We start from the raw sequence: 17,534 nt of genomic DNA, 5'->3' as shown, positions 1-17,534 counted from the left end.
ACATTGCTGTAAAATTAAATGAAGCACTCAACTGATTGGTCTTGCGACGGAACACATTACAACCATCTTTGACAAAGACAATGGCGGAGTTTCATAAGAGCACTTGACCCCTACTGCAGTAATATGGCAGATTTACTGATAGTGCTCGTGAGAGATAATTGGCTCAGTCATTAATAAAGATTTACTGTCATCGGAGGATTGTGAATTATCTCATCGTTCTGTTGATGAGACCCAATTTATGAGGCCGTGCAACGGCATGTATGGTTTAATGTCTGCGGGGTTCTGCTCGGAGCAGAAATCAATGTACAGTCAGGAGTCAACAAAGACAGTTCTGTGTGCGATAACAGCAGGTGGAACCAAGCGAGTGCTTCGGTATTCCTCTTTATCCCAAATGAGACATGAGGGAGCTGTGAGGTTTTTACAAACAAGAGAGCGCTGGCAGAAATATGCATGAGAACATGTGTTGTTCTGGGAACACTGACAACGAATGTGACAACCACACCAGCATGAATATTGCAAACGTCTTATGATGTCCATGCATCAAGTAAAAGAAGCGGTGTCTAGATATAGCTGTCGAGAAACCCTGTGAAAATACCCGAACTGATGATGGATTGTGTTCTTGCAACATTCTGATGTTGTTCTCACACCCAGTTTGTGTGTCAGCGCGGCTAAATGTGGCCCTGAAGACTCCGGCTGGGGCAGGACAGATCCGGCCCTGCGATAGGCTGCTGGTGGCAGAGCGGTTCGGTCCTGCTGGGGACGTACTAACAGGACGCGTCCACATGACCTCACGTCCCATTGACGCGCGTTCGTTCAGCTCCTATAGTTTAACGTCTCATTATCACGGGATAACGGCAGGAAACAACTACGTTTTCAGTCTAGAGCCAACAGCTGTTCTCAGCTTCTGTAGCTTCCTTTCTAGCAGTAAATACAGAAGTACACCACACTTGACTATCAAATAGAAATATTAACCATGAATACATCAGACACACTGTATAAATACTGTGTCACTGTGTATCTATACTTACCTTACATAGTAAAGTAGAGCAGCGCTGACAACTTTTTTTTTACAACTTTCAGTCTCTGCTGTTCAGTTTGGGACGACGACATTTTTGATGAAGCGGTGTCAGTGGACAGGGAGAGGCCGTGTGTGTGTGTGTGTGTGGGGGGGGGGGGGAGGAGGGGCTGACACCGGGTCCCAGATCATAACCAAGAAGTGGCGTGAAGCTACAGAACACTAACTTCTACTAAAGATGGGTTTCTGTTCAGCTGCCCTCCCCCACTGTAAACATCCTCAGCAGTCTTCATTTCCATTCTCAGCCATGAGGTTGTTTTTTTTTTTTGGTTTTTTTTAAATGTTGTTGTTTCTGCCACAAGAATATTTATGAAATCTCCATTAGAGTGCTACCAAGCAACACAAATGTGTAGAGCCCGGCCCAGTGATAAATAATCCAAAGCTCGCAGGGATGAGGGAGACGGTGAGTGAGCCATGTCGCTCTTCACACAAAAGCTATTCTGTTTTGCTCTCCGACAGAACTCAGACACTACGAGTGGAGAAAATCAATCTAGTCAAGCAAGAGAGAGGAGAAATGAGAAGCGTGAAAGGCTTTGATTATTGTGATGGACTTAAGTCGGCTGTGCGAAAGCCACTTCATATGTTGCTGCTGTTTATCAAATCAGAAACGTATTTGCATTTTGTCACACTTGTGGCTGCTTGGAAGAGCCCCCAACCCCACCCCACCCCACCCCCACCTAAAAAAAAAAAGAAGAAAACAAACCAGAACTGCACTAGATTTTCAAGAATTTGACATTTTGATGAATAGATGCATTTTCAGAGAAGCTGCAATTCAAACTGAAAAGACACATAATTAATGGAGCTTCGGTAAGTCAGCAGAGCTGTCTGGGAGAGATAGCCTCTGTCTGCAGGGCCGCGCTGCTTTTCAGAAACTCTCAACAGAATTAACACACGAGGCCGATAATACAGGACTGAGATGGCTCATGTTCTCTGTTTTCAGACAGAACTCACGGTGAAACACCGACCATGTCCATAGCAACCGGCGTGAGAGAATTCAGTCAAGGTTTCTCAAAACAAAGCAGGCGGCAGGAAATTCTGACGTGCAGCGGCCGGCTCGCCTCACCGCTTCTTCAATTTGGCGTGCAGCTGTAAAATAAAGGCCAACGCTGGAAGATAAACATGTAGCGTTTATGTTGCAGTAGAATTACGATGCAGCGTAGCTAATAATAGGTGAAGTGTGTTTTAAGTGTGTGTGCAGGGCCAGAGTGTGTCAGAGGAAGCCAGGAACAACATGACACGTGTTCAACAGACGTAGCCGGTCGTCTTTATCCCTGCAGGTTTTATTAAACAGATTTACAGAATTTCTACATACAAATCAGACTGAATCAGTCTCGTGACACAGAACGACAATTGTTGAACGTGAACCAGATGGAAACCAGATGCAGTGAACAAAGAGTGTTCATGTCCAGCAAAGCGTAAACAGCCAGAGCGCCACTTTGCATATAATACCGGCCTGTTACATAATAAATAAACTATTTGGTTACAGAGGTCTTTTCTACTGGATTGGCACTCTGGCAGCTTCATGAATAAGGATCAGCAAAAACACTTCCACTCACTCTCTTCTCATTTTGGTGGCGAAGCATAAAAAACACATTTATATGCACTGTGGTGCTCATCAAAAGGAAGGCTGTCTTGTTATTTCTCATCTTTAAATTCAGACACTTAAAGCAATGCCAACTCTCCAGACAGAAAGAAAGAACAAACCAACATTGTAAAAGAGGACGAGGAGGAGAACTTCTGGAGTTCCTGAACAGGATCAGGTCAGATGTGCATCGGTGTGTCAGTGGAGTGTTCAGGATGAGAGTGACATGGGGTTGGGGTCAGTATTTCTGGTTGGGGAGCACCTCAGAACTGGACCCTGCAGTGGTTTCAGCTTCATGATGCATTTTGCTAAGTTGTTTGACCAGGCTCTCCAGTTCGGGGTTCCCCCAAACTCCTTGATGAGGCGGTAGGCCTCTGACTCCAGATCTCGCAGGGTCTGACGGGTGTAAGCGAACGAGCCCACCTTCTCCAGGTAGTCAACACAGTACCGCTTGACGTCCACGTTCTCAGTGCGCTGCCGGAGGATGTTCTGCACCTGGGTGCTCTCTGGACGGGACCATATGGCGTGAATGGTCAGGAAAGAGAACTTGCCTTCTGTCAGGTCCTCACAGAAGCTCTTGTTCTCGCTGTACTCACAAGAGACCAGGTTGCCGTAGTCATCGCGGATCTGGAAGAAGAGGCCCAGCGTGTCCAGGAGGGGCTTCAGGTCCTGCTTCCAATTGGAGAAGAGCTGCATTAGGCCCACAGCCAGGCCAAAGAGCCCCCCTGTCTTCTGCAGCACCATGTTGCGGTACTGCTGCTCGGTGGGGCAGGTGTATGTGTCCCTCCAGTGGATGTCCAGACCTTGGCCGCGGTGCAGCTCCAGCAGCTGCCGGGTAAACACATGGACGGCCTCAGGGTGCTCCAGCGTCAGTACCTTCTCCAAACCCAGGAAATAGACGTAGTTGGCAGAGTTGATAACAGAGGGGATGCCATAGATGCTGTGGGCCACTGGGAAGCCTCGCCGCAGCTTGGAGCTGTCCTCGATGTCATCTATGAGCAGGCTGGCATTGTGCAGCATCTCCGTCACTTCGATAATCACCTGAACACAAATGCACCTCATCATCACTCTGTGCAACTGAACGAATAAACTCATTAATAAATAAATAAAATACAGAACTTGATCAGCATTTATGTGTCACAGAGAGAAGTGGCAAGTTTCAAGAAGCCTGAAAGTTCCAGCCTAGTCATCTAAATTTGAAACAGAGAAAATTCTGCACTACAACACGTAAACAGCAGAGGGCGCCATGTCTACACCATTATCTGGAGTGCTCCTGGTAAGTCTTCATCTGCAGACAAATAGTTGTTGTTCTCTCTCTCTCTCACACACACACACACACACACACACACACACGCGAGCGACTGGAGATGTTTACAATTTAAATTTGACTCGACTGCAGCCAATTTTATCTGGTCAGCTGTAGAACTCAGCCGTCTAACAGAGAGCATGCTGGGGGAAATGGCAAGATGAGTGGAGAGGAAATTAAAAGGCACTGCAAGGATAAGCACACTTTCACTTCCTCTAACAGAAACAAGGAGGGCACACAAAATGGATGTATGAGTGAAATGAGGACAAATTTCTGTTCAGACAACACAAGGAAGGACACACACACTACAGAGCTACCTTTCCTGGTTTACATAGCTGTAGCTGTGTAAAATCATCAGCAGTAATCCCTCGGCAGCAGAGTGCTCGGCTGTAGTGCACACAGAGCTCCAGGGGTGTCAAATTCAATTTCTGAGAGGGCTGGAATGAAAATTCAAAACATATTTGCGGGCCAGACAAAGCCTACATTTTTAGCCATTTCATATCCAAACATTTGATCAAACTGGCCATTATTTGACCGCACAGTAGTGGTATCAGTTAATTAAATTTAAACACTTACAGTGTTTCCTGTGGATCAAGAGGTTTAGTGGGGGACAAGGACCGGCTTGAGGAGCTGTCATGTAAAATCCCCTCATTAATGTGGAAACACCCTCGATTGTGACAGACAAAACTGTTAAAAGTACACCTTTCCTTCACGCCTATGATAATATAACAAGTAAATTCACCTTTTCGTTTTTTAACCTTTGTTGTGTTGTCATTGACTTGGGTGAAAAAGCTCCCTTCACCTGGGTAACTGTGTCATGCTGGGCATCCGTCGCTGGCACTCTCAAACCAGAACCACCACAGATGTAGATAAGTGCTCAGGAGAACAGTAGATTCACACGTGGGTGGTTTCGTCATGCACATTTGATATGATTGGTTCACAAATGTGCCGGGTCAGACGGCGAAACGTGTTCTCTGACTTTACGATGACGTTATTTGCTAAACACGAGACAACATAACAATGAAAAACCTGAATGCTCCAGCAGGCCGAGGACTGAATCGGACCCAAAGTCCTTGTCGTTGACACAAAGGTTTTTGTTCTGGGTCAAGGTCATAGGCTGAGTTGCCATCAGGTGTCTGCTGTCCTGTGCTGGTGGTCCTGCAGCCTGCTGCAGCGCCTTGCTGATTTAAAAGACAAGTGGTTCGGCCTGGTAATGAAAGCTGTTTGTCTGGGGCCGAGGAGCACAAAGAGAGGCTCAGTGGGTCAGGCAGATGGCCAACACTGGGCCGCTGGAGCAGTTTATCCGCCAAACACAACCTCTCCCTCGGCAGGGTCCCAACCCTCGCTCACCCTGAACGCTTAGTGAGCCACTTACAAGAGTAGAGGGAGGAGGGGGGATTCGGACTGGAACAGTTCGGGCACTTTTACAATGGCCTTCCAGTAAGATTACAGGAGCCAAAATCTGATCACATATTGATCACCGATATGCTTCAGTTTCTGATAAAAAACGTTAATGTCAAATAAAGCTGAACTTTGGGACGCATACCGACAGCTTTCACTTGACCTAGTTCCTAGAAATTCTCCACATACAAAACAGTTTGATTTTTTTTTTTTTTTAACACTGTGGAAACCATGCTGGAAACTTTGAGTGTGTGTGTGTGTGTGTGTGTGTGTGTAAGGAGCTGCACGGAAGCGCTGTAAATGTGTAAATGACATAGAGGCAGTTTTTCAACATTCATTCAGCTCCTGTACTGTGAAAAAAAATGTTTTAAAATACTCTCTGATTAAATTTTCCTCATCTACAAATGAATAATCTATGAATCACTGTATGTCACTGAATCCATTATTGTTTCCCAGATGGGTTCCACATAAACCTACAACGGATACAATCAGACAAAATAAAACTGAATATAATGTATCCAAACACCGACCGTGGTCTTGGGTAAGTTAAAAACAAGATTATTAGGTAACATGATGTAACTGTTTCACCTGGACCCAACGACATCAGGCACAGTTTAACGGTACACTGTCCCCAGACAACATCAGTTTTGGACTTTAGTGTCTTCAGAAACGCAACTCGTCCGACTGTCACTTTACACTGCTGCTCTTTAAGAGCTGCGTGGCATCACTGCCCCCCCAAGCCTTCATTGATTATGACCGGAGGTTACTGACTCAGACACTCAAAGCTACAATCAGTGATGCATTAAGAACACAGACACGTCTTCACAACAAACCCGTCGACCAAATCCACTGTAGTGAGGAGAAATAACTCTGAAACAGACAAGTCAATTACGTGCGGCCTGCAGGGGTTGCTGACCACACCTGAGTCAGACAGCTGCTGGAGGATGTGATGACGACATGCTACGCCTGCTGAATGCTGTCATTCATGTAGAGACAGACGCTCCACCTCTGAATGAATATGTAAATGAAATCAACACACACTCACGTAAATGAGCCTGGCAACTGTTTATACTGTCATTGTTTATTTTCATTGTTTAACTCATATTATTTGGAGACTAAATGTGTCAGGTTCTGGGTGGTTAACCACGTCAGCAAAAGAAGTGTTTCCAAAATATTAACAGATGCTAATAAATCTAGCTTGATGGAGGATTGACAGACAGACGATGTGATGTTGTCACCACATCTCTCTGGCTGGCATGAGATGTGAACTCTCTATACACACCATTTGAAAAAGGATAATACTGCGGCAGTCACGAGAAGCATAAAGTTCTATTTGATATGCTAACCTGCCACCCAGTGCCGGATATTTCTCTGCTACATGTCACTCTGCATTAGTCACGTCAAAGCCTACAAAAGGCTCCAAGCCTGAGGCAGCAGCCATTCTCGTGAACGACACATGTTTTCAAAGTAAAACGACAGAGGACACAAAGGAGAAGGGTTCTCCATTGTCAGAGAGGACAGGTGAAGCCAGTCAGCTTCAGACTGAAAGGGGAGCTTCCCAAAACCTCCACAAGTGGTGCTGCACTACACGCTAGAGGAGAGAATATAGTTTGATTAAATATGTATTACTGAATGAATGAGACAGTGTGCTGCTGTCACTGCCTCCATCTATCTGAGGGGACAATTGTTTCCATGCCGGCGACTTCTTGGCAGCGGCGTGCTAATGATGACGGTTAGAGTGCTCACAGTCTGCATGACGGGTTCAGCAGGAGTTTACCCAGCACGGGCGAGGAGGGAGAGGCTACACATTTAAACCTCAACTACACTCTCGTTATCACTTTTTCATGTCCTAAACCAATACCACAGCCTGCAGAATCTGCTGATGCAATCCGATGCTCTCTTTTGGCTCTGGAGGACCACTAAGCAGTGGATAACACACTTTTAATGGCAGGTTAAGCAACTGTACAAACGATACATAGCACATGCATACATGTAAAACAAATCTTCCATTGTGTTCTCCACTTCCATGAAGAAAGATAAACACGTGAACTGCCTAAGTTTTGTGCTACTCCTGACTTTTCTCCCCTGTCAAGACTCACAAGTCAAGTTTCCATCCCGGTGTATTGTTCATTCTAAGGGTATTTTCAGATATTCAGCCAAAGAAAATGTGAATTTATGAGCATTTCCATCCACTTCTTTTAAGCAAATATTAGGTCTTTGTTCAGAAGGATAAGCAGTAGGCGGCAAGCTAATTCTCTCATCTATCACTGCAGAACAAGAGGGTGCAGCAAGATGACGTGGGAAATGAAGCTTTTTGAACTACTAATACCACTGCTATGTAGCTTGGGTCTGGTAACGGCCCTGACCATCACATGACCTAAGTACATCATCACTTCTCCCCTGATTCTGTTTCCATTGCATTTATCTTATTTATGCTCACAAAAAGAGTTGCATGGAAAACCAATGTCTGCCTGAGCAACCCTGTGGGAATTACCTGGTGGAATTACCACCAAGTATTGTATAAGCAAATCCCTCGCCATGACATGCCCTCTTGATCTAAATTAATAACATTATTATATGTGGCAGTATACCAAGGGAATATGTGGATTTATTAGAGGTGACCACCGCTAAGGAGCATTATCGCCACCTATCAGCTATATGGAATTTCATGATTGCAATCATACATAATATAAAATTCCCATTATCTGCAGACAGTGTTGTGGAACCAGTATGATATGAATCTATCTGCAAACAAAATGATGACATTAGCCTCACGAAGCACATGTGCTCCTGAATTGAACAGGCCAGATCTTCAGTCAACAAATATAGAAGCGTGTAATGTGAAAATAATCAAAAATGCCACACTGAATGTTGATTTCCTCCTTTTATTAAATTCTGTGACCTGAGTAATAGTAGCTGTGTGCTGGCTGTGATTAAATGCATCTGCACCGATGCAAAAGCAGGAGCTGGATGCTGCTGTAGGGAGGAGGGCTGAGACGACAGCGGTGATCTATAATGTTCAATAATTCCCCAGAAGAGACTGACAATTATATTAGTCTATCACACACATGCACCTTCTTTTATTGAGGCCTGAAACCAGCCATCAGAATGGGGTGGGGTGTACTTTTATTGCACACTATAAGATGCGCACACACACACACACACACACGCACACACCCAACGGTGTGAGCCCCCTCAGATGAAGGAGCTCTGTATCTGGGGAGGGTTTATCAAACATTCAGGACAAAGGAGATCTGGTGAGGAGCAAACCTAACAAGGTCTGACAGTGCTGCACTGAGCATTCTGCAGTGTGAGAAACACTTTAGATACAGAAAACCCAGATTGGTCCCCATATCATCAGAACTGCAAACACACATTTAAACGCTACAATGGCAATGACAGCAACCCTAATAAAAACCAACAACTCTTCAATAGGTGAGTGAAAATGAATTTGACTGAAGAAAAGCAGAGGTGTCAGTCAGCCTGCTGTCTGTATGTGCGCCTTAATATGTCTGGTAAAGTGCATCCAAGAACATGTTACAACACCGCTACAGATGAGAGGGGGTGTGTGTTTGCTTGAGCGGCGGCCTGTGATTTGAATCATGCTAATCCTTCGCTTGCAGAGGTGATCAGGACACAAAGGAGGAAAACACCGTCATCTCTCACTGGATATTAATGTGTGTACAGCGTGTCTTAAATAAGCAAACAAACCACGAGCGCTGCCAAAGAGTTCCAGCTCACTTCATCAACAGCATTAACTTGAAACTAATCAGCAATGCAATACTCATCATCCCGGGGAAGCCCCTGGAGCACAACAACTACAGCAAAAGATGATATTTCTCACACTGTTTCCAATCAATTTGTTTCCTCTATCCAACCTTAAAAACAAAGCTGATGATGGGACGGGGGAAAACACAAAAGTAAATCTCATAAATCAAGCTGAATTCTGACGCCAGCTCGATTGTGCTTGAAGGAAATCTGCTCTGTGTACAGAATTTTAAAACAACATCTTAACTCATGTAGAGGGTCCACTTTCACTGTGTCTGAAGTACAAAAGCACACTTTCAGGTCTGAAACTGGATTTGATAAGAAGCCACCTTCCGTGCACTGCTGGGATACCTGCCAGAAGCTCCTGAAACTAATTTTGATCTGTTTCAGACGGAATGTTGAGAGGAGAAAGGAGGAAGGACAGCAGAAGACAGACTTGGCAAGGATAGAAAGTGAAGAGAGAACTAGCTCAGACATGCGACTGCCCAGAACGTGTTTCCAAAACTGGAAACACAAACTGATATGAATGAATGAAAAGTGAAAGTGAACATCATTTATTTTTGCTTTTAGCTAGACTGATATAGTTTTAGGAACCACAGCTTTACTGTATGGTCTAATGCGGTGTTTCTTAACCTCTGGGTTGTGGACTATAGGTGGACCATGAGGCCCTCCAATAAGGCTGTAATAGGCTTGCAGGTTCAAGCTCATTTTTAGCGAAGGGAAATTACTAATCTAAATACATGACCAAAAGCATCTTTTTCAAACCATTAGAAGTTAACACAAATATCAGGAGTTATGAATGATTGGGGCGGCACGGTGGTGTAGTGGGCCTGACAGCAAGAAGGTTTCGGGTTCCATTTTCTAATCCATTTTTCAGATCAAGATCAAGACAACTCTTAGTTTGATCTCTTTGATACTGAAGTTTAGATTTCTGGCTCAGTGAAGAGGAAAACCCCCTTTTGAAAAAACATGTTTTGTTTTCTTCCTCAATTTGATCCCTAAATTAGTTTCTGTTTCTCCACTCCCTCTTACAGAGCAAGACACACTCATTCATTCAGTCCATACAGGTTTTTGGCAATATTTCACAATTTCTGATTTTTTTTTTGTTGCAGTTTTTTTTTTTTTTTTTTTTAGTACAAAAATTAACCAAAACTATTGGAAAGGATTTAGACAAAATAAAAAAAATGACTATATTTTTTTCAAAACTGAGAAAAGTGATGATTGAAGTCGTGACTAATTGTACTGAATGATGGTTGAATTTCCTGTCCTGCTTCCTGTAACTCCTGTTAGGTGGATATAAATGATTGCTGAATAAAGTTGGTTGAGTTGAACTAAAAGTATCATTCAAAAATTCATTTCTTCAGTGAAATGGCTTCGGATGATTTTCTCATGGTACAGGTGCACACAGAGGATTTGCATAGCAATAAGACGTAAATAAAGGGAAATCCACACTTGTTGTTGGGTTTTTTTGTGGGAATGTGGAACTTCAGATCAGTTGAGTGCCTGCTACAGTTTGGATGCTGCTCAGTTCATGGTTAAGTATGTCATGCAGAGAGGGACCTGCACTGAATGACACACTTACAGGTCTGGTCCTGAATCAGTGTTGCTCTTGCTGCAAACCCCAAAAACCACTCGGTCTTTCTTAATCTTGATACACAGTGCTCTTGGTCATGACTTAGTACTGGTTGAAGCGGTTTTGACTACAAAACTAGAGCTCTGCATTAGACTAAGTCCCGATGATCAGCCTTAAACCACAAATGGTTATTGGTGGATTACTCCTGATCACATCTACAGCAGGTCATATCATATCATATCCACCAATATTCAAAGATGTACACAGACATATCAAGGATCAGAACCCTGTAGCTGCACTGTGGCGACACAATAACTGCCACACACCTCAGAATGGTCAGAGGGAGCTACGACTGTGAGGAAGCTACTTGTAGCTTTATTTAAAGGGGATCATTTTGCCCCGATGAGGCTGGCGCTGGCCTGTCTTGTGAAAACTACTTTGGTCCCCGAGATGCAATAATGAGTTATGATACACTCCCTGAAGCTTTTCAAGAGCAGCTGCTTGGAAACTGGTATGATACATGAGTCTCTGGGCCTTCCATATTATAGCAGAGCAAAGAAGAAACTCACTTTGGCACAATCTCATTTAGTCAGTCAGTAACCAAATATCATGACCGTAGCCGAGTGTTGGAATGTGAACAGGCTGGTATGACCCTCAGGTCATGTTGAGGAAGTTACATTTCCTTCTTTCTTGCCATAGGGGTTGGCACCCGAACTCTCTGGTAATGTGCCACCCCCTATTGGTTTGAGTGTGAAATATGAAGCAGTTGCTAATTCAGCTACAAATTATACCTTTAAGTAAACCACTGTTTTAAAACAGCCAATCCACATGCAACAAATTCATAGTGAGTAAGGGCATCATAAACAAACACTGACAATTTGAGCAATCAGTAGCTATTGAGGATTTCTTTATCTAGTGATAAAATAAACACAGGAAAAGGCTGCTTCTGAAAGGATTACTCCACTTGATCCTTAGCTACATCAATAAGCTCCAGCAATAAATCATAAATGCTCAAAAGGAGTTTACAACCAACCTTGAGATTTACATTCAGTTAAGGAGCAACTCAGCTGAAAGAACCCTGGTTGCATTATAAAATATGTTGCCTATTCTGAATGATCACTGCGTCGTCTCACCTTCCTGGACACATCTGAGTCACTAAATGTCAGGCAACTCTGAATGTCAAAGAGGCTTCAAATGGCTGATTTCTCACCTGCAGTTTGTCTTCTGGAACATTGAGCCAGTGGTTAAAAGCTTGTGCCAGCTTTTTCCTCACCTGCTTTCCTGGGTAGAGAATGAAAAATAAACAGTAAATACATTTTGTGGTACCCAAGAGGAGTGCAAATTATAATTTTATTTAATAAGGATGATTTCATTTTCTTCAAAAAACAAACAAACATATTTTCCTGGGCTTTGGTGACATTTACATTCATTTCATTTTTTATTAGTCCCCTAGTCACTGATAACAGATGTGTAGTTTTTGATGTAACCAAAACGAACATTGCTGGTGGGTGGTAGCAACAGAGGTTCTCCAAGTATTGGTAAACGAGATCATTTGTTACGGAACGCTCCAAAACACACAGCTTTACCTCAATCCAGTCCGTTAGAGCCAATTATACCATCTCATTCAGATGGGAAAATATAAATATTCATGAAGGTGAGCAATAAAACTATTAACGTTTCCCAGTTCCTGTGGGCTGAAAAAAGAAAACCGTGTAAGTATACACAACCACACCTTCCCATTTAATGTTTTTTCTTTATTTTCATGACCATTCATAATGTAGATTCTCACTGAAGGCATCAAAACTATGAATGAACACATATGGAATTATGTAGTAAACAAAAACAGTGTGGAATAACTCAAAAATGTTTTATATTTTAGATTCTTCAAAACAGCCATCCTTTGCTTTGATTACTGCTTTGCACACTCTTGGCGTTCTCTCCATGAGGTCGTCACCTGAAATGGTTCTCCAACAGTCTTGAAGGAGTTCCCAGAGGTGCTGATCACTTGTTGGCTCTTTTGCCTTCACTCTGCAGTCCATCTCATCCCAAACCATCTGGATTGGGTTCAGGTCAGGTGACTGGAGGCCAGGTCCTTTGGCGCAGCCCTCCATCACTGTCCTTCTTGGTCAATCGCCCTTACACAGTCTGGAGGTGTGTTTGAGGCCGTTGTCCTGTTGATTGTCAATGATTGTCCAACTAAACGCAAACCGGATGGGATGGCGTGTCGCTGCCCCCTGACACCATCACACCTCCTCCTCCATGCTTCACGGTGGGAACCACGCATGTAGAGAGCATCCGTTCACCTTTTCTGTGTCACACAAAGACACGGCAGGTGGAACCAAAGATCCCAAATTTGGACTCATAAAGACCAAAGCCCAGATGTCCACTGGTCTGATGTCCCTGTCTTGTGTTCCTTGGCCCACACAAATCTCTTCTTCTGGTTGCTTTTCCTTAGTAGTGGTTTCTTAGCAGCTATCCAACCATAAAGGCCTGATTGGAGCAGTCTCCTCTGAACACTTGATGTAGAGATGTGTCTGCTACTAGAACTCTGGGTGGCATTTATCTGGGCTCTCATCTGAGGTGCTGTTAACTTGTGATTTCTGAGGCTGGTGACTTGATGAACTTATCCTCAGCAGAGGAGACTCTTGGTCTTCCTTTCCTGGGGCCGTCCTCATGTGAGCCGGTTTCACTGTTGAGCTTGATGGTTTTTGTGACTGCACTTGGGGACACACTCAAAGTTTTTGCAATTTTCCAGATTGACTGACCTTCAATTCTTAAAGTAATGATGGACTGACGTTTCTCTTTACTTAGCTGATAGAATTCATACGAAGGAAAGAACCTAACAGTTGTCAAATAGGGCTGTCAGCTGTGTACCAACCTGACTTCTCCACAACACAACTGATGGTCCCAACCCCATTAAGAAGGCAAGAAATCCCACAAGTGAACCCTAACAAGGCAAACCTGTGAAATGAAAACCATTTCAGGTGATCATGAAGCTCATTGAGAGAAGGCCAAGGGTTTGCAGCGCTGTCAACAAAGCAAAGGGCGGCTACTTTGAGGAGTCTAAAATATAAAACACATTTACAGTTATTTGGCAAATTTTTCCTTTATACATAATTCCATATTTCTTGATTCATATATCTGATGTCTTCAATATGCATCTATCATGCAGAAAGTAGTAAAAAATAAAGAAAAAAAACATTGTATGAGAAGGTGTGTCCAAACTTTTGACTGGTAGTGTGTGTCATAGTGGGATGTGACCTGGTTCATGCCTGTGGTGTGTCAAAAAAGTAAAAGATCATGGTGTGAATGAATCACAGCAAGATTCCTCGTATTGAAATAGGAAAACCCTGATGATTTTATTAATTTCACCAAATCAGATTTGTGTGTTTGGTACATCACTTTACTACTTACAAGAAAGTAGTAAATTGAGGAAAGGAAAAATAAAAAAGCAGCAAGAGAGTGCTCACTTAAGTTAACTGGACTGCATGATAAGTTTGAGCCATCAATGTGTGATGTGCAGTCTCAAATCCAAGTAAAAGAAAGAATATAAAAAGTATAAAAATAGTACAAAATAATTCATCAATTCCACAAACCAACATTTAAATGTAACCAAAGTCATGGAGCTCCATATACTGCTGCCAAACACCGACTTTAAATATATAGAAGAACAACATTACTCATTTGTCATGCGCTTTGTATTAATTTCGAATAAAAAAAATGAAATGAATGTATAACGCTGAATCAATTTAAATGCACCTCAAGCTCACATCTTCTGTGTCACAGATGTGACACACTTTCACTTAACAAAGCAGAGTGTATATCCAGCAGCACTGAGCTTTGTGTTAATCCACAAGACAAATAACTAGCAGGACCCCCTCATGCTGCACGCTGCTCAGCATGTCGGGAGCGAATTCAGGACTCACCTGGAAGTTGCAACAAATAATTGTATGGCTCAAGCAGAATTCGCCCCGAGGCTTCTTTGTTGCTGTCCATTGCTTTGATTGTACACAGATCTATAATAGCAAAGAAAAAAAACAACAACAAGAACAAAACACAAATATAGTCAAATACACTGTAAGAAGTGGGAGTTTTTGAATTTGAATTACAAATCACATTATTTGGATATACAGTACGCTGTGCCTGCATTATCAGCTTCACAAATCTTTAAGAAAGGCACAACAAAGAAGATAAGGGCATCTATGAGAGCTAAATTTTTGTTTTAATGTTCTTTTGGAATCCAGCCGCTTCTTTCAACATGGACAACGTCCTTGTCAATAGGCTGCACAAACTGGAAGAAATATTTGATTGTGATTATTTCAACTGGTATGGCAATTGAGATGTGATTTGCAATTCTAGAGTAAACATTAAGTTTCACATAATTCTTCTTATCATATTGAAAAAAAAATTGTAATGATAATGATGTGTTTTTTTGTGGGGGTAATATCAAATATAGATATTTTTAAGCCTGCAGAATATGATGAGTAGGCTGGAAAATCGCTGCAGCACCACCATATCTAAATTAAGATTGTTCTTAGGTAAAATTAGCCTTTTAACAAGTGGTGCACCTTCCTGCAATTTGAAAATTGCAGCAGTTCATATTGAGATTTATTTTGATTAATTGTGCAGCCCTACTTGTTAATTTAAGCACTCCATGACACAGATCATTCTCTCCACTCCCCTCAGCATTCATTCACCTGTTCAGTGCCTCAGGTGAGTATGATACATCCATCTTTAGTACTAAACAACCACAGAATACTAGGATGACGGTGACAGAGCTGTACACTTCCCTAATTGACTCGTTGACCTTCCTTCCAAATACTTCACAGTTGCTTTCTGCTTAATAGTCACATTAGGCTCAAATTCTTCTGATCCTAACGATGAGAAAATATAGCAGAAATGTGTCTCTAAATAGATACCTTATCTCTAATATGTCCTTTTTATGGGATCAATATCTGAGATCAAATAGTAACACAAAGATCTCATCTCAGCCTCAGTCTAAATGAGACCAAAGTCTTAACTCCTGAACCACAAACATTTTACAAGTTTTGGCTCTTAACCAGCATGCCCAACCCTTTTTTTTCAACTTCCAGTCACAGATATATACATGCCCGCTTACACTATCGAACAGCCGTCAACGGTGGCAATGAGGAAGGAATAAAGCAGAACACACTCTCACATTTGAAGAAAATGTCTCCTTATCTATTAGTATTAACCTATTTCAGTTAACAATAAAATGTAGTTAAGATTCAATTTCATAAAACAAGTTCATGGGTCTGTGTCTATCAGCCTAAAGCTGTTGGTAGCTGTTAGCTCTGGTGGGAAGTAGCCAGTATAAAAATCTAACACACATATAAATGGACAGCCTCAGAGCTACTCATAATTATTGAATTTCTTGACTCTTTACTCCTTGACAAAGGCAATACTACCAATTCCATCCCCCAGTTTCAATCAAATAAGACACAGTATTTCGTTTGGACAGCTTGGTAATTGTTGCCAGGAGTTATGTTTCTTTTAAAAAGCAAATGTCCTTTCCTGCATATACAGATGAATGTGACATCATGTACTATCTTTTGATACAATATCCGTCTGCCCTGTGATTTGCTTCTGCTGCCAGTGGGTCTACAGGACAACATTTGCAGCTTTTAGTAACGCTCGTATATCTTTGCATATACATAAAATGCATTATAACAAAAGTTTCACCTTTATTTAAATACGTGACAAGAATAGAATAAGTCTAAAAAATTATTGCAAGTCACATGAGCCACAGCAGGACAGTTGATAATTACAGCCCTAAACCCAAGCTGCTGACAACACCATTATGACAGTGTCAAGAACCTTGCAGGATTAGTTAAAGGCCTGTCACTGTACAGTTGCACCAACTAACCTGGTGAGACAGATTTTACATCATAATCCTACTTAAAAACCACAATCTTTTGAAGAATCTATGTTTTGAGTTTATTTTCATTAACTGTGTCATGTTCAATTTAAAATACCGGCTCGACACATTCATACAAATATAAAATATACTGACCCTGTCAAGCTTGTACAAATATCACCACAGAGTAGCCTATTCAAAAGAGTACACGTCTTTTAATCAGAAGTGTCACTTTACCCGGTAAAGTTTTGTAAAAACATAAAGACACTTTCTTAGCTCCACCTACCTTGGCTGCTTTTCGTCAGTCTGCTGACTGGCCGCTCCTGTTAGCCACACTGCGAGTTAGCTTGCATTAGCGTGCTACCATAAATGCTCCGAAATGATAACGTTTATCATATCTATATTTTTTCACAAAATACACGTATTTACATTAACGCTGCTCGACTCGGGCAAAAAACCGACACGTCCACACTTCTACCAGTTTAGGACCCTGTGTTTCTGTCTATTTCACCGGAAACTATGCTAAGCTACTATTATTGCTTCAACGGACTGTACAGACACTTTTTAAACATGTTATCATGAACGAGCTAGCTATATATGCTTTTGCGACGTTACAGAGCACGCGCAGAGTAAGTTGGACAGTGTGTTGCGGTTATAATTCTTCATTGCCCGATATCTACTTCCGGATTGTAAGTGGGTCGGAAAACAGACGTGCGTGCTGTCGGCCCAGTCTGTAACACATATCGAACGCATACATATATTCCGATCTTGGGGGTTGTAGTTTTCACCCCTTTTTCTCTCGTATTGTGATAACCAGCCAGTAGGATTACTTCGTATATATTGCCATGGATATTTTTCACCCGTATAAGCCAACCGTGTACAGGGAAGGCGTATCCCGTGACTGTGTCGTCCAATGGGAATTCGCACTGACGATAGAGGCGGGGCGGGTCA

General features: G+C 42.4%; 1 protein-coding gene across 1 annotated transcript; it reads right to left on the bottom strand.

Annotated features, from left to right (window-relative positions):
• Positions 1 to 2,335: 2,335 nt before the first annotated feature.
• On the bottom strand, positions 2,336 to 17,367 carry ggps1 (geranylgeranyl diphosphate synthase 1). The gene is given in 5 exon segments (XM_086180989.1): positions 2,336 to 3,005; positions 3,008 to 3,698; positions 11,916 to 11,986; positions 14,632 to 14,721; positions 16,870 to 17,367. Coding segments are annotated over 4 exon segments (942 nt in total). The 5' UTR covers positions 14,702 to 14,721; positions 16,870 to 17,367; the 3' UTR covers positions 2,336 to 2,895.
• Positions 17,368 to 17,534: the final 167 nt, after the last annotated feature.

Source organism: Aulostomus chinensis, chromosome 16 (genome assembly GCF_037954235.1).
Source record: "Aulostomus chinensis isolate RoL2024-O1b breed Wild chromosome 16, RoL_Achi_v1.0, whole genome shotgun sequence".
In the NCBI taxonomy this organism is placed as follows: Eukaryota; Metazoa; Chordata; class Actinopteri; order Syngnathiformes; family Aulostomidae; genus Aulostomus; species Aulostomus chinensis.
This window is presented reverse-complemented; position numbering and strand designations above follow the sequence as displayed.